The 23271-nt window shown below is 45.6% G+C and overlaps 1 protein-coding gene across 1 annotated transcript; it reads right to left on the bottom strand.

The window, feature by feature from the left end:
* Nucleotides 1-967: 967 nt before the first annotated feature.
* HDDC2 (HD domain containing 2) lies at nt 968-23038 on the bottom strand. Its single transcript, XM_026504743.4, has 6 exons — nt 22888-23038; nt 21604-21725; nt 19682-19784; nt 14729-14797; nt 5410-5548; nt 968-1291 (listed from the first exon to the last, which is right to left on the bottom strand). The coding sequence occupies exons 1-6, from the start codon at nt 22969-22971 to the stop codon at nt 1194-1196; spliced, it is 615 nt and encodes a 204-aa protein (XP_026360528.2). The 5' UTR covers nt 22972-23038; the 3' UTR covers nt 968-1193.
* Nucleotides 23039-23271: the final 233 nt, after the last annotated feature.

Below are 23271 nucleotides of genomic sequence, written 5' to 3'. Positions count from 1 at the left end.
AGGAAATTGGTTATAAATATTTGAATTTTTATCTGCAATTATCTTATGGGTGTATGTTCATGCCAGGAGAAAGAAACCTCCAGAATTCTGGTAGGATGCAACAGCGTGCTGAAGCAAAGCGGCATTGCTCTTTTCAGCGCAGAGCAGCTACACGTACACGTGCGCTGCTTCTGAAGAGATCATGCTCTTTGCTTCTGGCAGATTGGGTATCCATGGATACCGCAAAGAGTTTCCAAAGAAACGCTGCCTAGAATATTACCACACCAGCCTAACAGGCCTTCACGTGGAAACTGACATTTGAATTAAAGGGACAGGCACTGCTTCCCACCAGAATCCTGGGCAGCTTGGCATGGCTAGTCTTCTTTTCCTCACCATTCAATGGTGGTGCGTCATTTAAAGGCAAGCAGGGTAGGTTACTTACCCAATGAAAGCAAATGAGGGGAAGAAACCAGGTCTGTGTTCCCTACGTAAGGCGCAAGGACCCCAGGAATACTCTTCTGATGACAGATTTCTTACCTGGTGATCAGTGTTCTTATAAATCAAGGTCTGAATATTTATAAATCAGGTGGGGAAAAATTACACAGAGGAAGACAAGTGGCATTTGACACCGTGTGCCTGAATTCATATCCCCAGATGGACGAGGGGGAGAGGCAGAACCTGTTAACACGTTTACAAGTCTATGATCAAGGGCCAAACAATGTGGCTCCACGGAGTGGTCGTCTGAACAAGGCAGTATTTCGTCAGTGCCCCGTGATACCTTCTTTTCCTTGCATCCATGTCACTAAGTCAGCTGAAGAATCCGTTCTTAAAAGTCACTGTAACTTAAGTTTCCATCATTCCATGAATCTGGCCTTCAGGGTTGTAGGTTATTAGCTTAGAATAAAATGATTTAAAATCTCCAATAAATATTCCAAAGCTTAAGGTTTTAAAAATTTATTTATTTAGTTTATACAAACGTCCCGCCCTCCTCCCCCTCCCCGCCCCCAGTCTTCATCCGGGGCATTTTCAGGACCACATCCTGTTCTGTGGCTTCTTTTATTATCCAGATTGTATCACACGTTTCTTACTGGAGTCCAGGCAATGGAATATAAACAGACTCATATCTGGGGAATCAACACAGCAACAGTGGCAAAACACAGCACCACAGAGGGAAAAACACAATGTCACAGGAGTGCGGCAACAGAGAGGACACGTCAGGAGCTTGGCTCACGGGGGGCAGCAGCTATGTTGGCGTTTCTTTCTGCCTCAAGTTCAGAAACAAGCTGGACTATCTCTGGGTGACTGAATTTTCCTGCAAGGCAAGAAGACAGGGAAGAAGATACAAGAGAATCCATCAATGGATCCAGCTTGATCCCAGGCTTTTCAGGGGCTCGACTCTGAGATTCACTCCAACGCAGAAGAACACAACTCCAGGTCCTAGGGAGGGGACCACGTGGAGATCATGGTCCGTCACCCCAGATGCCACCAAGCATTAGGGATGAGAATCGGACAAAGAACTGTCCCATTAGGCAGAGCTAGAGAAACCTCACCAGGCAGCCTCTGAATGCTTCTACTGGGAACTACAAAGAAACTCAGGGAGGACAGCACCCGGAGACCTGAAAGCAATCCCTGCCCGTTCGGAAACTGCAATGGAAGGGAACAAAGCACGTGCATACAGAAAGACTGGTGGGAAGACAGAAGGTCTAGGCTGTCCCAGGAAGCAACCGTGCGCTTGCGAACACTTCCGCACCACACCCCACTGCCCTGTGCTGTCTTCCCTGCTCCTCAGCCCTCCCAGACCTCTGCCCTGGCAGCAACCAACCTACAAGCTGTCTCAGGTCCGAAGTTGCACAGGGAATACTACACCCACCATCTCTTCCCTGTGTTTCCTGTTTTGTTTTTTGTTTGGTTTGGTTTTGTTGATTTTTTTTGCCAGTGCCTTTTGTTGTTTACTCTTCATTCCATGTGTACCTCTGTTCCATTTATTTCCTATTCTCAATCTCTTCTTGGAACGATCCTCTCACTTTCTTGCCCTGATGTCGGGCTCGTCCTGAGGATATGGCTTTCCCTGCAGCCTTGTGGCACAGTGGCCATCTCCTCTGTCACATGGCTCTTGTCACTGGGCCTGGCTCTGCCCCTCTACGCTCCCTGTTGCTTCCAGGCCACCCTCTGCCCCACTGTGTACAGGTCGTGCTGTCAGACTATCACCGCCACTCCACCAAAATGGCTCTTACTGAGGACACGCCAATTAGCTCCACGTTGCTGAATATGATGGCTCCTCCTTCCCTTTTGTTTTTGTTTTTTTTTAAGATTTTATTTATTTATTTGACAGAGACAGCCAGCGAGAGAGGGAACACAAGCAGGGGGAGTGGGAGAGGAAGAAGCAGGCTCCCAGCAGAGGAACCCGATGTGGGGCTCGATCCCAGAACGCCGGGATCACGCCCTGAGCCGAAGGCAGACGCTTAACGACTGAACCACCCAGGCGCCCCTCCTCCTTCCCTTTTGAAACACTTTCTTCCCTTGGCTTCTGAGGCCCCTGATTTTCTCCTCTGAAACCTACTTCTCCCCCATCTTCCCCATCTAGTGGCAACTCCATTCTCCTGTAGCTGCTCAGACCAAAATCCTTGGACTTCTCTCATAAATACCGCCACACAAATCTATCGACCTTTCTATTCAGAATATATCCAGAATCTGACCACTCCTTCCTTTTTCTGCCACTACCACCTGGCTCAAACCGCTATCATTCCTCACTAAGAGCCTGCAATGGTCCCAGTCAGTCTCCCTGCTTCCAGCCCAAGTGACCCTTTCAAACACAAGTCAGATCATGCTCGTCCTGTAGTCCACCTTCTCTAAGGGTCCCCATCACGCTCAGAGCACATGCCAACCTCCTATACTGGCCGGCGGGCCTCAGCCCACTTCTCACCTGCAACCCTCTCCTCTCATTCACCCCCATGAGCCACACTGGCCTCCATGCTGTTCCTCAACACACAGAGTTTCAAAAAGGAAAGAGGAAAAGCCTTAAGTGGCGAATGAATTAGAGAAATAAAAATGTGTTATCAAACTAAAGCCTTTATGTCCCCTTGAGAATCCCCTAAGGGGGGCACCCAGCTGGCTCACTCGGCAGAGCACGTGACTCTTGATCTCAGCGTCACAAGTTCGAGCCCCATGCTGGGGGTACAGTTTACTAAAAAGAAAAGTCCTCATGAGGGTCACAATGTACATCTTCATCTCTCCCTCACTAAACTTGCTTTTTTCTTCAAGCGTTATTGGGATTAGTAAGAAACCACTCCTTACATCAGCTACATTACTTACTAAAAAATTACTAATTTTTTAATAGAGTAGTGCACCAGAGTGGAAAGTAAAGTGAATTTTAACCTCAGCTCAGCTAAGGGCACATCTTCCTCTTTCCCCGCTCAAGTTTCTTCCTCAATAAAATGTGGAGTTTAAACCAGATGACCCTCCTCGCTCCCATTTTTTGATTCTACTAGGAGTCTCATGTTTCATTTTCTATTTTTCACTGTGAGTGTATCAAAATAGAAAATGATAGCATTAAAATGCAAAGCACCACACAAACATGTCTTGTATTTTAGTTACATTATTGGCAAAATATGCTATCTTGGAACCCAATCATTGCTTACAATGGGTTAACAAACATTTTCTGTAAAGAGTAAGACAGTAAATACTTTAGGCTTTGTGACCTATGTGGTCTCTGTTGCCAACTACTCAATTCTACTCAATTCTGCTGCCGTGGTGTAAAAGCAGGAGAGACAATACATAGAGAATGAGTGCGGCTGTTTCAATAAAACTTTATACGAACAAGCAACAGTCCAAACTTGGCCGATGAGCCACAGTTTGCTGATCCCTAGTGTAGACTGCTATTCTATTTAACTGAAGTCAAATATTTTTGACCACCTATATCAAAGACAGATGAGACAAACCCGGTCTTGGCCCTCAAACAGTGTACTATGGGGTAGGGTGAGCAACAGGGGGTTTGGGAAAAGACCCAATAAAGGAACATCACTAAAGAGAATGCAAGTCAGACTGTCACAACATTATGGAAAGCTCTAGACCAAATGCAGAGTGAGCAAAAAGAGGATATCGCCTAATTCTGACACGGAGGATCAGAAAGGGAGACCAGGGAGAGGAGTGGCTGCAGACTGTAGAGCTTCTGAGGCCACTCAAAAGTGTCAAGATCTTACTTTCTAGGAAGAGGAAAGCCACAGAAGTTTTAAAAATGAAGATGTGATAATACCTATGTGTACAAAGTAGGAAAACACTGAGACCTGCAGGATAAGCTGGTGAGCCCGGCTGGCAGAGTCAGGAGGTAATGACAAGAATCCAATACAGAAATAACAAGGGCCTTGTCTGAGGCAGAGAAGTGGGGCCGGAAAGAGGGAAGGAAGATGGAATCAACCTCAGGGTGAGGCACATCACGCTCTAGAGCACGGCCTGAGCTGGGAGCCACGGGACGTCCCGAGCCGTCTCAGACAGACAATCTCTGGCAGTGCTCTTAGGGGAGACTGAGGAAGTCCAGGGGACGAGAGACAGGGCTGTGCTCCAGGGAGCCACACGAACCCCAGCCAGCACTCCTACAGCGAACTGAGCTTCACCAGAAACTGTGTCACCATGAAGACACCCGAGGCTTACGCCTGGTATTATTGTAAGCACTTCACGTGAACTACTCCACTAGATCTTCAAATAACTCTACAAAGTAGAGTCTATAATGACCCTTATTTTAAAGATTTTTTTTTTAGTAATCTCTATACCCCATGGTGCTCAAACTCACAACCCTGAGATCAAGAGTTGCATGCTCTACTGACTGAGCCAGTCAGGCGCCCCTATAATTATCCTTATTTTAAAAATATGGAAACTAAGGCCCAGAGCTAAGGTAAGTAATTTGCTGGACAATACGTGGGTTATATGTGGCAGAACTAGAACCAGTTGAACTCCAGGTCCGCGCTATGAAGCACTGTAATGCCAACGGTGACTTCGACGGTTTAGGGTTATCTACTTTTCACATCTCTTTTTCTACCTCCATCTTCCATGACTTTACTTCTATAAATCACTTCCAGATTATAATGCGCTTTCATAGACATTCTCTCTCTTGAGTCTCAAAATCCACCTACGGCTCAAGTAGGGTAAGCTTTATGCTTTCCCTTTTTCAGAGAGGACACCGAGAGGCCAGGACACTGCCCGGGGGCACAGAGGCAGGTGTGAACGCGAACCTGGCCTGCTACTCAGACCCCAGGGGGGCGTGCTCGCCCACGCCAGGCTGCCTCTCACCAGGAAGCCCACCACTTCCCCTTCAGATGCTCCATATGGAAGCGTCATCAGAAGGTAACGACAGCGGGTCTCACTGACGCGACGTCAGTCACTCCACTAGGAGTAAGCCCAGCTAAAATGGTGTTTACTGAAAATCGCACGGAGTACCTGCTGTGGAATCATAGAAGTCCTGCAGCCGCCCAGGTCTGTTCTCCAGGTCTTCATACTCAGATGCCTGAAGAATCATCTCGCACTGGTCCAGCTGCTTCACAAACTTGGCTTCTGCACTTGACTGGGTCTCATACTCCTGAGGAAAGGGACCACGAAAGCAGCATGATGAGAGCTGTGGGGCAGGGTATTCCGGGAAAGTTTTGATTCTGGTACTGAAATCAGACTCGCGGGTAAAAGCACCTTCTGTACTGGCCACGCCCCCTTGACTGGGCACAAGCCCTTCGCAGAGCCGCTGCCTCTGTAACCACCGCTAGCTCTCAGCACTCCGCGCAAGATGTGCCGCGATTCTGCGCATTCCCCCGGATGCCTGCAAAGTCTCATCTGTTTGCAGCGACACTCCAAGCGTTCTCCTTCCCGTCTGGTACCTTGTCTTCAAGGTCATTATTCTTTCACCCACCGGAGTGGCAGAGGTCTTTCTAACTTCAAGCTACTATTTCATTGCATGCTTCTCAAATTATTTCCCTCCCCATTTAAAAATGGTCAGGCTTCCTTTTCAAGTGAATTTCTAGCTTTCTCATTGAATTTTGGCTGTCCCTTTACAATGGAAATCTCTGTCCTTGCTTTCCAAACAGGGCCCCTGGGGTATGACTCTGGAGGACACTGTCAGGATCTGCGGGTTCTTGGCGCAATGGCATGTGCACACGTACTGGTGACAGAGAGGTGCTGAAGCCAGTGGACGGGGAGCAGCATTTTGCCTTCTGGTCCCTCCCTCCTCAGCGCAAACCTGAAACAAGAAGCTCCGGGAGGGCTGCTTCGTAGAGCATGACACATGTCACACGACCGCAAGCCCCAATTAATACTATATAGAATCATTTTTCTGTTAAGACCAAAGTGTTCCCAACTGGTTTCCCTGCAATGTTCTCATTTGTAATTCCACCCCAGATGTGTCTGGATGATGAACCTGTCATGCTTTCTTGGCAGGGTGATGTGATGTGAATCACTGAAGGTTTCTCGGTTTTTATTAGATGCCTTATTCTTACAGAGGCAGTTATTTGGATTCTGATAGAGCTGAAATTGTACAGGGAAATCATTTTAATACAAAACCAAATACATTTTGTTTTATTTCAAAGGCACTTCAAAATAATTACCTTTATTTAAATGCTTGTTCACATTTATAATTATATATTTATATTTAATAATTTCAAGTTCATTATTCAACAAAAAAGAAGTGGAATATACTCGAGGCATAGCAGTCCAGGATTTTTCTCTATTGAAAGTAAGAAAAAAAGATTTCAAGACCATTAGGAAATGACCACACACTTTGTAACAAATTCTGGTGAAATTACATGTTTCTTTTAAAAATATAAATTGTTGGGTTTTTCCTCAAAAAGTAATGGTACAGGCATTTCCCAATTTCATTTTCCAACAATGAGGCAGGGCAAGGAGAACAGTGAGGACAAGAAAGCTCTAGAAGAAGACACCATAGCATCTTTGGGGAACTTACTGCAAGCAGTTTCTCATGACAGGATGCAGAATTAATTGCAGGAGGAAGAGGAGACAGAAGAGGCTGAGGGGAGGAAGGGTCAGCCCCTGAAAGGCCTCGTGGTTTGTGACAAGGGGCTGCAGCTTATCCTGCAGCTACTGGACGTCACTGAAAGGTTTCAGGCCAGGAGGGTCATGATCAGATTTGCATTTTAGAAAGATCATCCTACCTTGAGTGTGGAAAATGGCTAGACCGGAGGCAGAGCAGTCAGGCTCTGAGACGTGGCAGCACCAGCAGAGCAGCTGGGAGAGTCTGGTCTCGCCTAATCTCGTGGCAATGAAGATGGGACAAGTGGGCAGATTTGAAAAACACTAAGGACGAAGAAGTGAACCAGAACGTGAACGTGAACGAAAGGAAAAGCTGAGAATGACTTCCTAGTTTCTGGCACGGGTAACTCAAGAGGGAGCTACGGGAGAAACAGACCCAAAAAACTGACAGAGCAAAGAAACAGCAAAACCAAAACCTAATGAACACATATAACAAAACTACGGAACATAACATTACCATGAATCACAGAATATACTTTAAGCGGGGACAAATCACGTCCAGCCATAAGCCCTGCTTTCCATCAGCAGGAGCAACAGGGCATCTGATGGACCTGAGAAGAGAAGAACCTCTCCCTCCAGTAGCAGCTGATGCAAGCGCAGCCCTGGTGAACTCACCAGGCTGACCTGCTTACCCCAGGACAGGGCCAGAAACAGAAACTGCTGGGGGTGAAATCAAAACTGAGTGGGGTAAGGATAACAAGATGAAGGAAAGAAAAAGTCCAGACAAAAGTGGGGAAAGAGAACAAAGCCAAGGAATCTCTGAACACAAGCCACCATACATTTTAACCTTACATTAAAAAATAACACAAGACAGACGAGGTAGCTCTGTGAAGTTCAAAAAATTTATCTGGGGACACGTTGGTGGCTCAGTCGGTTAAACGTCTGACTCGATTTCAGCTCAGGTCACAGTCTCAGGGTCGTGTGATCAAGCCCTGCGTTGGGCTCCGCACTCAGCTGGGAGTCTGCTAGGAGATCCTCTCTCTCCCTCTGCCCCTGCCTTCCCCTCTCAAATAAATAAATAAATAAATAAATAAATAAATCTTAAAAAAAAAAAGTTATCTGAATCAAGTTTCCTTCCAAAAGTTCAGGAAAACTATTTGTGTATCAAAATGAGCAACAGGAAAAGCACAGAGATCAGATCCCGCACAAGCCTGCGAGAAGGTAAAGAGGGCAAGGAGGGAAGGACCTCGCTACAGATAATTCACATCAGACAGACATTCTTAATGTTTTTTTAAAGGATCAAATCTATAAGAAACTACTTCAAAAAGAACTAAAAGATGCTAAGAAAATGGTAAGACATGAAAGAATCATATAAAAAACATTAGAGAGAAAAGAAAAAGTAATTTTCACAGCGAAGGCTAAGCAAACAGAAACACAGCGCTATTTAAACATGATAAATAATACTTCGAGAGAAACAGAAATTGAAAAGGAAATTAGGTTTAAAAGTCAAGAAGAAATGAAGATGATATAAAGGAATTGAGGGAAGGCGACAAATATTAAAAACAGGCAAAGAAGAACCAACACACAGACATGTAGGCGTTTGGGAGGAAAAAAGGAAACCAAAGTAAAACTATATTCAAAAAAATTTTCTTGAAATTAATTTTTTTTAATTTGAAAGTATATATTGAAAACACACACTAAGTAGCTAAGGATATTAACCCAGAAGGACCAACACCAAGACATATTCTGATAAAATTACCACGTATATTAAAAAAAATCCTTTGGATACCAATGCAGAAAGAACATTGGACATATAAGGAAAATAAAATTATTATTAGACTTTGCTTTATGACCAAAGAGAATGGGAGCAATGTATTTAAGATATTCAAGGAAAGAAACTGGGAGCCAAGGACTTTATATCAAGTGAGAGTGGCCTTCCAGTATAAAGAACACAGAGGCAAGATTTAGAGCATATTGTTCCTGGGAGCCCTTCTTGAAGAACCTACAGGAGAAAAAGTTTCAGACAGCCAAAATGACCGGGACAAACTGACAGAAGGACAGCTAGTGAGTATCACCAGGTACTTGCAGAACTAAGGTTCGGTGAGGTGTAAGGAACGGTATGTTACGCTTAATGTAATGTCATGGTAATATAACAATCTAGATAGAGAGCAATGTAGGTAGAGTACAACTGTAAAAAAAAAAAAAATACAGGAATTGAGATAGCACAGGCAAAACAATTTTTTAAACTGTTTTCAGTGATTGGAATTGATGATGGTGGAATATACAATTGTTATTCTGAGACGGGTGCATGAGTAGAGAAGGATAAAGCCTTTATAATCAGGACTCCTTGTGTGGAAGAAAGAATATAGAAGAGGTTAAGACATACCATACAAGAGATTAAGTAAAAACCGTGCAGTACTGTATTTGAATTGGAAATATCACCATGAACCCATGAGGCATACACACATATATATCCTAACTCTGTCCATTAAAAAACATAAAAACCATAACCAACTCAGTAGCAGCAAGTACCCCACTGCACATACTGTGGCCTTGAAATAACACTGCCTATTAACACAAAAAAACAAAATAGGAGGTCTGGCTGAAGCGTGTTCGAGATGAATGAGGCTGGACCATCCTGCCATTCCTGCTGTCAGGGAAGCAACCAAAGTCAGGTGTTTTTACCCCACCTCGCCTGTATGACCTGCAACCAGAGTAGATGAGGAAAAAGCCTCTGCTAATACAATTATTTCAGCTACTAAATGAAAGCAAGACAAAAACATTAGTTTATTACAATTCTCAATGGGATGAAGGGATGTAATCATCAAGAAAACCCAGACATTATGTGCCTCATGATGAAAGAATCCAACACCATCTACAGTTTTGCCAAAGATCCAACGTGAGTCTGATTCAGCCTCTGGATCCAGAGGCCCATGTGCAGAAAACAGAACAGAAGACCAGAACCACATCATGAGTGCGCAAAACCCAGACTGCGGAGAACTCTGTAAGCCAGACGGTCTGGATTCTTCAACAGATAATTTGAAAGAAAAAGAAAGAGATAGGATGAGGGTTGAGGGGGAAGGGGGGTGTAGATTAAAGGAGATTTAAAAGATACATTAAGCTTTTTAAAAAATGGGCAGGATTAAACTAAAATGTTGGAGGATGACTGCTTGGGGGATAAAACCATAAAGAAAATCAAGGGATCCTTGTGAAAATCAGGGCAGTGGTCACTTTTGGAGGAAGGGAGTGGTTGGGCTTGGTTGGGGCACAAGAAAGGGCTTCTGGGGGGAAGCAGTGGCACAGTTCTAAATCTTTTTATTTTTTTAAGATTTTATTCATTTATTTGACGGACAGAGAGCACAAGCAGGGGGAGTGGCAGAGGGAGAAGCAGGCTCCCCGCTGAGTAGAGAGCCCGAGGAGGGGACTCCCCCCAGGACCCTGGGATCATGACCTGAGGCGAAGGCAGACGCCTGGCCATCTGAGCCACCCAGGCGCCCAGCACAGTTCCAAATCTTGATGTAGGTGGTAGTCACAAGGGTGTTATCCTTCCAGTAAGGATTACTGGAACTCTGCTGTACACAGGTGTTTGTGTCCTTTTCTGTGTTTTACTTTTCAATAAGATGGCCTTGAAAACAGTAGCAATGGCTGAAGGAAATGAGGGTGCCGGGACCTGGCTGAGACGGATGTTGAGGTGGAGCCGTCCTTTAGGCTGCTGGCCTTGCAAGTCCGGAGCTTAGGAGGAAGATTTTCAGGAGAACACCTGAAAGGACACAGTCCTGGGAAGGGAACATTGGCTCTGATCAAGTCAGCCAAGCCAGAGGAACACCTGAACAAACTCCGAAAGAAGAGCCCGAAAGGTACAAAGGAACTCAGGAGGGAGCAAGGGCACAGACGTGAGGGAGCAGAGAACTTGAATCACGCGAGGCCCCATCTTCTGTGTGGCCCAGGTGTCAGGTGCACTTGGGCAGAGAAGGGCTCCAGGATGCAGCCAAGCCAAGTCTGTGACCTCAGCAAGAGCCGCGTGGGGGCCTGAGTCACGTGGTGGGCTGTGGGGAGCACAGACATTCGGAAATCAAGGTATTGGCAGGACTGGTTCTTTCCGAGGGCTGTGAGGAAGAGTCTGCTGCAGGCCCTTCTCCTTGGCTTCACATGGCCTCCCTCATGTTCACATGGTGCTCCCCCAATATGTGTCTCTGTGTCCAAGTTCCCCTTCTTATAAGGACACCAGTCATATTGGATTAGAACCCACTCTAATGACCCCATTTTAACTCAATTATCCCTCTAAAAATATTATCCCCCCAAAATTTTTTTAATCCTAGCTCAGGAAAAAAAAAAAATTCTCCACAGTTATTATTTCCTCTTTGGAGAACACTTGAAATGATATAGTTATATTTCAAGATTAACAATAAAAATTTGAAATATAATTATTTAAAAAAAAAAACCTCCTTTACAGTATCACTAAAAAGCCTTGTCAATTCATTCAACAAATATTTATTGCCCATGTCGTATATTATATTTTACTAGGTATTGAGAATAAACTATTGAATGGAGAAGAAAAAAGATATCCTATCTTTAAATAAGGTCTTATTCAGAGGTACATATGAATTTTAGGGGGACACGATTCAATCCATATCCAAAAGAGAAGAGGGGAGAGGGATATCTTCTTCTGAGGTACCGCCGGGAGCTAGGTTTTTTCGCCAAAAGATTCTGTGGACTGTGAAAACCATGTATTGTGGAAAGTGATACCCCAGTTCTTGAAATACAGGCTTTAACAGGCATAGGATGGGGAGAAATGGTCAAAGAAATTAGGGACAATTCTAATGTTTAACACTCTCTTTCCAAAATGATATTAGACATTAGGGATGTCAATTTTCCTGCTCTGTTTTCATGATTTCTTTTTTTTTTCCCTAAAGATTTTATATATTTATTTGACAGAGAGAGACAGCCAGCGAGAGAGGGAACACAAGCAGGGGGAATGGGAGAGGAAGAAGCAGGCTCCCAGGGGAGGAGCCCGATGCGGGGCTCGATCCCAGGTCTCCAGGATCATGCCCTGAGCTGAAGGCAGACGCTTAACGACTGAGCCACCCAGGCGCCCGTTTTCATGATTTCGAAATAAACTTAAATATACATGTGCCCACCAGCATTGGGACCCTCGTACACATGCTCACACTTCCGTGGAGAGTAAACACTGGGACTTATATGTATGCTCAGTCTGTGCCTGCAGGGCCCTGGTGACCTTACCTCTTGGCCTGAGGCGGCTACCTCACTCATAGGGGTGTATGAATTGGTTAAGGAGAGTTGAAGACCCATGAATACTATTCTCTGTGAATAAATTCCTATAATTCTGTCTGAAAAACGTATTGCTGTTTATTGACATGGTCCTCACTTCCCCTCCTCTGGCTCTTAATAGAAAAACAAGCTCCCAACCCTTCCAGAGCATGCAAAGATGATGTTCATGTCAGCAAGTAAAAAAGCTCACGATTTTTCTCCTCTGCATCGATCAACATCCCACAGTCTCACCAACAAAGTAATTTAAATCCTTGCTATCTTCTTTTAAGCTCTTGGCCGCCCGGCAGCAACAATTCTCAAGGAGGACTGTCACATTCCAAGGGGCCAACTGTGTACCTGGCCTGAGATCTTTAACAAGATTAATTAATTCAACCACTGACTTTTACAAGATCATAAAACTGTCACTCATTTTGGGGGTTATCAAGTCATTTAATGCTCTTTATTTTATATTTTTTCCAAATCCAAAGTATTTTTGTCATGTTTTTGTTTGGAAGCTACTTAAAGGAGACTTTGCAGTAAATTTAAATTAATTTTTGTAATTAAAGCATATTTTGCAGTAAGCTTTTTTCAGTCAGTTGCTGATGGCTAACTGAGAAAATAATTTAACAGATACTGCCACTGTGTTTACAATAACTAGGAGACACAAGGGTACCAATTCTTATAAAAGGTTTTCAAATTCTGGGAGTCTTTCCTTCTTAGAGACATGGGATTAGTTTCATAAGCTCAGGGCCATTTTTTTTTTCTTTCTATGTATGAAATGCAACCCAACTCCACTCCATCATTCCTCAATTCATAGTGTTCCAGAAGTTCTCTTGCAAGTACGTACTTTGGCACAAGGGACTCTTTTCCCTGAAGCAACCCCGTCACACCTAGTAACAGACGCCACCTGGGCCAGCCTCCAGCTAGACACCATGCATACTTTGCCAGATTTAATTTTCACAATTATTTGGCAAGGCAGGTATTAACGGGCCACGGTCTTTTACCTTAAAATCTGTTTCAGTTTTCAGCATATTTTTCATTTAGAAAATAATATGGTATGTATAGTACATATTACAGAAACTCCCTGGGGGGTCTAGGGCCGACTCAGTTGACAAACAGATGAATATTTCTATGTCAAAGCACACTGATTTTCACACGGGGGGGGGGGCTCTAAATAGCCTCATGTTGATTCAGGTAAGATTTTACTGTGTGAGGTCAAGTTAGATCAGTTTGTTGTTGTTATTATTGTTGTTGTTTTTAACTGGCTCCCTGAACTTTGTAGATTTCTTAATTATGGTGAAGGGCATATGCAGCTGTAGTCTCATGTTCTGGGAGAAACAGGCCGACGAGAGCCAAGCCACTCACCCGAGGGAGGTGGGATTCAAACCCAGGTCTCTCTGGTGGCAAGTCCTGCTCTCTGCATCACAGCCTACAGCCTCACGAGGGGATGCGTATTTCATCCCCTAATCCAGCTAACCCACGGAAATGACAGCATGCCACAGAATCTGACCACTGAGTAAAATGGCAATTTTAGGAGAAACATTTATTCAGGGTTCAACACCTGAATACAACACCTCAACACTTCCTAACTTGTCCCTCAGTCTTCCCCAGTCAAGGAAAGAGCTGACCAGCACGCTAGGAAGTGGGAAGGGAACTCTGCCAGCTTGGAGGCTCGGGGGAGAGCAAGGCACGGTGGAAGCCTGAGGATGTAAGAGAAAAGGTGGAAGATCAGCCTCTGAAGGCAGGAGCAGGGGGTGGGGCTTTGAAGGAGCCGTGAAAAGTGAGAGTGTGAGGTCGGTGGGGGTCCAGGGGCTCAAGCAAGGAAGGGCCAGTATGGACTGGAGGCAAGTGAGAAACTGCAGTAGACGAGGGTCTCTTTGCTGTTGTTTTCCCTTCACAAATGAAAACCAGCACTAGGAGGGGGAAGCAACAGGAGAACAATGGCTTTCTTTGCTCTTTCCACTCTTCCTGCCCTTTCTCTCCGGCCAACGGGCCTCCCACCTTGCTGTCAAGCACTGGGAAGGGAACGAGCACCCACAGGGTCCCCGCTCTGCGCTGGGCATCATGGCAGCACTTTACTTGGACCAGACTCAGCCCCGAACAACCCTTCAAGGTTTCACAGATGAGCATCAGACTCAGAGAGGGGAATATGCCCACGGTCGGAGCCAGGAAGTGGCGAGGGCCCACGTTCTTTCCAAGGACCAGAAATGGGTGGGTGGGCGTGGGGTTGGCAGGGTGGGGGGGAACGAGAGCAATGCAACAGGAAATCCAGGGGGCTCTGAGTCAAGATCTGTACCAGGCATTATGGTGTCAAGGGAAATGGGGAAATTGGAGGGAAGAAAAATTTTTATCAGCCATGAGAAATTCCTGAACCAGCCAGGAGGTGAGAAACAGACACAAACCAGAAAGTAGTAAGTTAGAGACAGCTTGTGATAATAATCTAAGTCAACGAAAACACTGATGAGCCATATAAACTCAATCACAATACATTAGAAAGCAACCTATCATATGTACTTACTTCCCAAAGTTCATAGAGCTCCTTTCTGAGATCCTCTGGGAGGAGCTGGGTTAGCTGCTTCATAGCTTCCTGAAATATCAAACAGTTATTTTAATCATGATCACATTTATCTAGTTAACAACTCAACTACGAAAGCCGAATAATGGGCTCAAACTCTTACACAGAGCTCCCCAAAGGGCAGTGGAATATTGGGCAATATTTATGGCTTCTAAGGAGGGCAGTTGTGTGCATGAAAGAAACGTGTGTATTTATTCACAGGGCTTCGCTGAGCATATGTTTTGTGGTCTGCAGCACATCAGACACCAAAAAAAGGACAAGGAGGAGGGTGTGAGAGGATTACAGAAATATCAGAAGTGAGGCCAAGGATTTTACATCTTATGGATGAATCGCAAGATGGCCACGTGAATTTTAAACATAAACATACAAAAGTTCAAAACAAACCTGAGAACAAGAACAGGAAAGTAACACTGAATTACAAAGCTCAAAGAAATTGCTCGTATACTATTAATTCATTTTCTATTAATATTTTTATTGTGTAACATAAAGCACTACACAAATGGGCAGTTATTGTCATTAGCATACAGGAAACGGCATGAGAGGATTTTGCAGGCTCACACACACACGGGCTGAAAGGGGGTATTCAAAGATAATTAGCGGGACGCCTGGGTGGCTCTCAGTTGGTTTAAGCGTCTGCCTTTGGCTCAGGTCATGATCCCGGGGTCCTGGGATCGAGTCCTGTATCAGGCTCTCTGCTTCTCCCTCTCCCTCTGCCTGCCGCTCTCCCTGCTTGTGTGCTCGCTCTCTCTCTCTGACAAATAAATAAATAAAATTTAAAAAAGAAGAAGATAATTAGCCACACCATCCAGGTACTATCTGAACCATTCAAGAGCATCCCTGATCACGTCTTGCCCTCCCTCTGTAACCACGTCCAGGGGTGGGAATCCAGCACCTCAGGAGGCTGCCCAAATGGGCTTTAAGCAGCATGGACAGAAAATACTTTCTTACATCAAGCTGAAAATTGTTCGTGCAGGTCTCCCACTATGCCCAACCCCAGCCCCCCAGCGTGCCACCCTCACCCACAAACACAATATCAAGTAGGTGGGCAGGGGCCCAGTGGGGCCAGAATCTCTGGGCCACGGGAAGGCCATGTGACTCAGACCAGCCTTTTGAGGGGCACCTGCATGATTTGTCCAGCAGAGGCTAGGGAAAAAATGCCACGGAATACCACCATTTCCAGAGCAAACCGTATGTGCCAGTGTCTACAAACATCACCACCTCCAACGGTTTGTAGCACACCACCCTCAGTGTATCGAATTTATGCTATTTTGTGTCTACATTCGCCTTTCTTTCTTTTTCATAAAGCAGTAAAATGCTTGAGAAAATCTCTGCATTTTCAAAAATTAAAGGTGTCTTTATAAATAGATTGCCTTTCTCTACATTATTCCAAAAACACAAGCCTGTCCATTGCTTTTGTTTGGAAAAAGCTAACTAAGTAATATGTATTTACAGGTATATAAAAACCTAAACCTTTAGATTATTTTATTTCCTTTCGGGTGATGTCCTCAGCACCGAACACAGTGACTGATGAGTGGTCTGACCACGGCGGGAGAGGACGGAACCAATGCCTCCGTCATGCCAGATACTCTATTACGCAAAGGTAGCCGAAGACTGAGATCAGCTTTTTGGAGCTCACATCCAATTACTGACTTACTGATAAACTCCCTGTTGATTAAAACCATCGTGTCCTTTAAAAAAACAAAACACAACAAATGCATTGTTGCTCTCTTCTTAAAAATTGAACAATGAATTTCCGGATCTACACTCGTTGATACCATCTGTTATTACACAATCAGATCGCTCTTTGAGGCTGCTACGGTAGTCGATATTCCTTGTTTGGCAACACACACCACAGAACTGTGCCTACCTTTTAAATGAACCCTCCGAAAACGACTTCACTACACTGCAGGGTACCCGGCTGCATATGCCAGACTTGTCCTCCCGGTGGTGAGCCCCGCTGCTCCCACTTCTATACGGAGTTTCGCCTTGTCCACACAGATTTAAGGTGGGAATATTCCTAGCTTCTTCCCGTTAGCAAGCACGCCAAGAATTTGCCGAAAGTCCTGAGCTGAATAAGATTTCAGCAAACGTCTTGGGTCAGTTTTGCGTCAAGCCCCCAGAAAGCATCCCGCATCCTTCAGACCTCACTGGGGAGGCTGAGCAGTGTAGAGCTCACTGCAAACTACAGATTCGAATGGGGTCTGGAGCCTGACTTGCTTAGGACTGGCTGTGGAACCCTGAGCAAGGTGCCTAACCTCTTTGTCCTTCAGGTCTCGCATCTGTAAAACGGGGTTAGTAATGGCAAGCATCCCCGAGGGGGCTGTCATGAGGATGAAGCTCGTCACAGCGCCAAAGCTCGTGGCATCTGGCACATGATCAGCAATCTATAAAATGTTCACGATACTTTTCAGTTTCTCAGTTGCGCCAGGTTCACTCCCGTAATAAAGCTTGGTTCTTCTCCTTTTAACCTCTTGGTTCTTCAGCAACTTTCAGCAACTTTAACCCTGGTGGATACATGCCTACCATGACTCAGCCTTCCGACCGCATGGTTTTCTCTTCGAGAAGAGAATAACCTGCCGTTGCTGTATCCCAGCCTCGAGTTCCGCCCCACGGGTCCCTGATGATCCCTGCGACGCTTCGTTCACCAACTCGGGTTACGGTGTAAAGTCTGTTTTGTCTGATTTAGGAAGGGGATCAGACAACAAGTATTGCTTTTGGCCCTAAATCTTCTCTTCCATGCCCTCGTTTTCCCTTTCATCTTAATACCTACTCTCCTCCAAAGCAAGCAGCCTTCCAAGTTCACCAAGTATCTTCCCTGCCTCCGACTCCGGTTTAAGCCTTCCTGAGGCAGTCGGCTGGCCTCTGGGAGAGTCCCGCTGCCTGATTCTCATTACGTGCATTCCACCTTGAGCCAAGAATCCCTCATTTTATTACTTAAGGCATGGTTCCGACATCCAAATCTTGTTCATAAACTCCATCTGCATAAAGAATTGTTCACCTTCCAGATCTTCCTCTCTGTTCCCAAATCCTCAGCCCTCTTCCAAGCCTTTGGTTTCTTGTCTAAGAACCTCTGGTTCTTAAAGATGCTTCCCCCGTCCCTCCTGATTATGGCCTCGAGGCCCGTGGGAAACACAGGAGTGGGAGGCAGCCAGGAGGTACAATGAGGCCGGAAAAATTCACCTCGTTGTCAGGACAGGGCGTCCAGGAGGGCAGAAGCACGCTCTGTTCAGCCCCACCAGGCCCCCTCCACAAGGTGTCACTGGCCAGGCCTCACTCCTGTCAAGACAGCAGCCGGTCTTCTCTCACCTCCAGCGGCTGGAGAGCCTGCCCGTGGACGCTTTCTTCTCCAAGAGGCTCTGACTTACTCTTCTGTGGAGGAAGCCTCGGATTCATTATGCACCTTCATGGGGACAGTTTGCCTTTTCTTCTTGCTCTGTGTCACTTTACAGTCTCCGAGGACCCTCTGGTACTTCAACATAGCATTTCTCCTCCACAATGTCCAGACTGACCCTTGGATAAAACTACCCTGCATCCTGAAATGAGCTGTATAATTAGGGCGTCTTTCTCCCCATCCCTTTCCTCTAGGTCATGTCGTCTCGCGACACCCTCTGGGTCAGGGCTAATTCTTTTCCAACACTCGGTATGTTGAACTAATTGGCTTTTTTTCATATTAATTCTGCCAATCAATCTAGGAACGCTTTATACACAGATTCCTACAGAAGAACAATGCCTCAACCTTCTCCCTTTTTACAGGCTGTCATGATGCTGAGCCTATATTCTGGATCTGTATTTTGGCAGGAAGAACACATTCCTTACACAATTTCCCTTGTTCCCATAATGTTGGAATTCCTAAATTGGTATTCCCAGAGCTTCTCGCCTCTGGGCGGATAAAAATACTTCTGGCTACTGAACTCCAGTCTCTCCAGCTCTGAGAACAGCTGTTCAAGCCCACCTGTCCTGTTAAAGCATTTTTATGAAGGATCCATCCACCTAGCAATTTAGGACCGATCTCCTATAATAAAAGTAGCTTGCAATAATCCCTGAGAGGACCAGCTATTCAACATTAAAAAACAAAACAAAAACAAAACACAAAACCTTCCTGGATTTTCCAATCTCTGCCCCAAATGTGTCTTCCTCTTTGGCCCTGGGTTCTGAATTTAGAGCCCAAATTGATATTGATTTAGTATTCTTTTGATGTTCGTTTCTTACTATTACAAATATATTTCTTTACTTCTAACCAATAAATTAAAAGACTAACTGAAAATTCACAAGTAATTATAATAATGATTAGACTTGTGATTTTATAGAACTTTCCTCCAAAGAGCTTAACCAGCATGGAGAATTCCTTCCAGTTCTAGCTACTTCTCTTGTTCTAATGAAAGCCATACTGTCTATGTCCACCTACTAATGAGAACAGAAACCCAGCAGTTTCCTGTCCCTGTGTTAGACAAGGCTGGGAGCAGGCATACTTTCCTGATCTTGCGTTAAACAAGGTTGAGGAAAACCAATACCAGTGTGCTGTGCTGCTTACGCCAGGAAGAAATCCTTGCTTCTGGAAGATAAGACCGTCAACCACCCAAGTAGAGTAAGCGCTTACAGCTTACTCCTCAAGGCTCTCATTATGACTCTGCCTCACCAGTCCTACCAGTCCAAGGTTATTTTGTCCTACACTCCGTGCAATCTAACTAGTGGCCCATCTCGTAAGATCCATCCAACCATCCTCCAGCCCAGGCTCTCAGACTCTATAAATACCCTCTCCAGAGTTCCCCTGCCTGAGACACTGCTCAAATTCTGCCAAGGTGCTCTCCCTTACTGCCACGGGTCCAAGAAACTTAGCTTTGCTTCTGCAACAGGTGTCTCTGGCGGTCTCTGGTAGAGTCAATCGTTAACACTGACCTCTTCTCGCCTATGTTTTTCTTCTTTGGGGATGTTATCTGCTGGCGCTATGTCCCCCACGATGCATTCTGCCATATCGTGAACGAGGGCTAGGCGTACGCATCTGACCAGGCGAGAAATGTGAATAATGACACAAAATTAGATTCACTACAAGTTCCTTCTCTAGACTATTTTGAAGATGCATTTTTGTCCTCCACCCTCACAGGGTATGTTAATGCAGTATTTTCTAAAGTAATTGTATTCTTCTAGCCCCCAACAGTTCCGATTCGAAACTTCTAGTTAATATTCAACACAATAATGCATGAATGCAGGGGAAACTGTTAGCATGAATTTTTTTTTAAATGGCTGGTTTTTCAAATATCATTTTAAAAGGTTGATAACTTCAGATGACAGCCAGGAGGAGATGATCTGGTGATAGCATTTACTTACTGATACAAGATTCAGAAACAATCATTTCCCCATATACTAGTTAGATGTCACAATGAGGCTCTTTATTATAGAGAAATGGGTGGAGTAGGACAGATCTGGGTCCAAACCCAGCAACCTTTTATTAGCTGTGTGACCTTTGCCAAGTTACCTAATTTCTTTAAGTGCTCGATTCTTTTATCATCTGTAAAAAAGGGACAGCAATACATCATAAGGTTGGTATAAACACTAAATTTGATCATGTGTGTTCCTGGCACATGTGGGTCATTAAGCAAATGGCTATGATTATTAGTGATGAGGATAAACACTGTCAAAATAATGAAGGCAGGTCATGATCCAAGTGCCCCCAAGGGCCAGTCTGTGTCATGTGCCCACTATGTCCAAGGCAGCACAAGGCCGAACAATCTCCTCACAGGTGTTCCATCTACAGCCTGTCTCTGACATCCCGGTCAAATCTCCAACCACTCTCAAGTTTGTTATCTCTGCTCCGCACCGCGTTCGTCTTGTACTTTTTGCCAAAAATCCCACTTCCACATCAGCTACCGAGTAACAGCTCTCAACTCTAATGAACCTTTGCTACAATCAAATTGATCTACTTATCTTTTCCAAAATAGACTTTTCATTTCCTACCACTGGGCCTTTGGTTGTGATGGCCTCCTCTGTGCACTGTGCCTTCCACTTCTCTACCCAGTCAACTCTTCAGAGCTGACCTCAGATTCATGCCACCCCCTCTGTTAAGATCACTCAAGAACACGTGATCTCTTCTATTAGAATACTTTGCCAGTTTTTTCTTAAGCTTTTTATTTATTTATCTATTTTTAAAGTAATCCCTAAACCCAGCGTGGGGCTCGAACTCCTCACCCCAAGATCAAGAGTCACATGCTCTACTGACTGAGCCAGCCAGGTGCCCCAATCTTGCTAACTTTTGAATATCACTAATTTTGGACTTTTTATAGAAGCCAGTTGGGACCTGTGTCATTCATGGGAGACTTCCTTACCATCTTAATATTGTTAGGAAACTTTGTCCCGTGCTCAAAAAGCATTTTAGGCACCTGTTGACTGAAGGAGAGGCTATCTCTTTCTCAGCTACATCTCGCACATACCCCTCCAAAACGTCACCCCTCAAATGGGTGTTAGTTTTCATGAAAGGTGCTAGAGTAAAGCACACAGCGTACTAATGCAATGACAGGATTTTAGACATACCACATTCACTGTCAAGGCCCTGCAAATCCTGATATCACACTTACATCTTTTTGAGACCACGGCAGGCTCTGTCACTTGCCAAGAGAAAACCCAGAATTTACAATTGAAGCAATTGAAGTTTACAATTTGAAGCAATCAACACACATAATTCCCCTTTCTACAGCCTGAACCAGATAATTTCTCCTAACAGATAAACTAACCTGCAAGAACTGGATACAGGCATCAGTCACAGGAAGCGGCGCGTACCCACAGACCAGAGATCCTAACAAGCATCAGAGTTCATGTCGGCTTACCGGTCTTTGTTAAGGTGTTTGTCTTTGGTCACCAGAGCCATAACTGCCATCCTGTACATGTGATCTGATACACTCTCCGGCCTCTCAACGTTTCTGTATACCCAGCCAGTCCGTGGGACTCTCTGATGAAAATGAAGAAGAGAAAGAAGCTTATAAAAATAAATATTTAAACTATGTGCTATGCTCTTCAAGAGAAGCCCAAGGAATAGGGTATAGAAGCAGGGTCATAGTTTCAGAAAGTGTTGAAAAGTGCTTAACTAACCAAATGATCAACACCTGTTATCAAATAAACCAGTGAGGTCAGAGAATAAGAAAGAGGAGAGGGAGAAATAATTCACAAAAATACAGTGAAGGGGTCCAACAGTCAAGTTACTCCGTGTTACTAAGGTGTAAATTATGGAACATAGACGAGTCCTTTAGACATAAAAATAAAACTGGAAAGTATTGTGTTTTTCCTAACTACAAGAGCTGGGACTTTCTGCATCAAACAACCCCATTCAACACCTGTAGAAAACACCGGTGAAAGCTCTGAACTTGAACAAGGGATAGACTTCCCAATTTGGAAGCAGAAAGGCCAAAGGCATTTCTCCTTGCTCCTGCTACCACCAGTCATGATTCTGCCTTCTGTTCAGATCAGGATGTAATCTTGTGAGGCTGCTTTTTCTCCCCAGGACTCTACATTTCTGAAGAATTGTATAAACAGTCGCAATAGCGGCAGGTGACAGATAATCGGCTTTTAACTTGTAGAAATTCTGCAAAATCACCAATGAGGGGTAGAGGAGGGTGGAGTGGACAGGGAGGCCGCACAGGACACAACTTAACATGTGCACTATATAAAATCTTCCGTTAAAAAAAAAAAAGTCTTGTTTTTTCTAGAAGTCGCTGAGAGGCAGATTTAAAGCACCCCACTTAAAATCGGCCGGACTGATGGATTCTGCTCTTCCCCCCCAGCTGCTCCGAAACCGGCCCCCCACCCCACCCCGGCCCTGGCTGCTCAGAGGCCCAGTTGAGGGGTCTTGAGCCCCAGGGCAGAAGCAGGAGAGCACGGACCGCGCCAGCTGCTCTCCGGAAACCTCTGGAACGGCTGCCCAGGCCGGCAGACGCGCCCCCGCATCCAGAGGAGTTTCTGGGCCCACCCCTGCCAGGCGGGGAGGGCGGAAGAAGGGGGGCGACGGCCCCAGCCACCGCGAGCGGGAGCTCTGGAGCGCCGCGGCCACCCCCGCCTCTCCCCGCGCGCCGCCCGCCCGGCCCCAAGCGGCCCGGCCCGGCCCGGCGCCGGCTCACCTTGAGCTGTCCCACCAGCCGCAGGAACTGCAGCAGGTTCCCGGCCCCGCGGCCCGACACGGCCGCAGCGGACACAGAAGCCATGCGGCCAAGGGTCCCGCGGCTCGGAGCAGGCCGCTAGGCCGCCTCCTGAAGCTCCTCCCCCTCCTCCGCCTCCTCCCCCTCGTCCTCCCCCCTCCTCCCCCTCCTCCCCCTCCTCCTCCCCCTCCTCCTCCCTCCTCCCCCTTTTCCTTCCTCCCCCTCCTCCTTGTCCTCCCTCTCCCTCCTCCCTCCCCAACCTTCTCTTCCCCTCCAGACTCCTTCCCATTCCTCTCTCCTCCTCCGCTTCCTCACCGGGTTGTCCCAGACCCGTATGGAAAAGAAGTGTTCCACTTTCCCGGCCTC

The sequence above is a fragment of the Ursus arctos genome, unplaced genomic scaffold (assembly GCF_023065955.2).
Source record: "Ursus arctos isolate Adak ecotype North America unplaced genomic scaffold, UrsArc2.0 scaffold_13, whole genome shotgun sequence".
Lineage (NCBI taxonomy): Eukaryota > Metazoa > Chordata > Mammalia > Carnivora > Ursidae > Ursus > Ursus arctos.
The sequence above is the reverse complement of the archived record's forward strand: the minus strand, read 5'-3'. Positions and strand labels throughout refer to the sequence as shown.

Excerpts from the sequence above, each read along its gene's own strand:
- HDDC2 (XM_026504743.4), bottom strand. The coding sequence starts at position 22,971 with ATGGCTTCTGTGTCCGCTGCGGCCGTGTCGGGCCGCGGGGCCGGGAAC. Across the intron at positions 21,726-22,887 it reads GGCTGGTGGGACAGCTCAAG|AGAGTCCCACGGACTGGCTG; the intron begins GTGAGCCGGCGC and ends CATTTTCATCAG. Across the intron at positions 14,798-19,681 it reads AAAAACATAGGCGAGAAGAG|GAAGCTATGAAGCAGCTAAC; the intron begins GTCAGTGTTAAC and ends TTGATATTTCAG.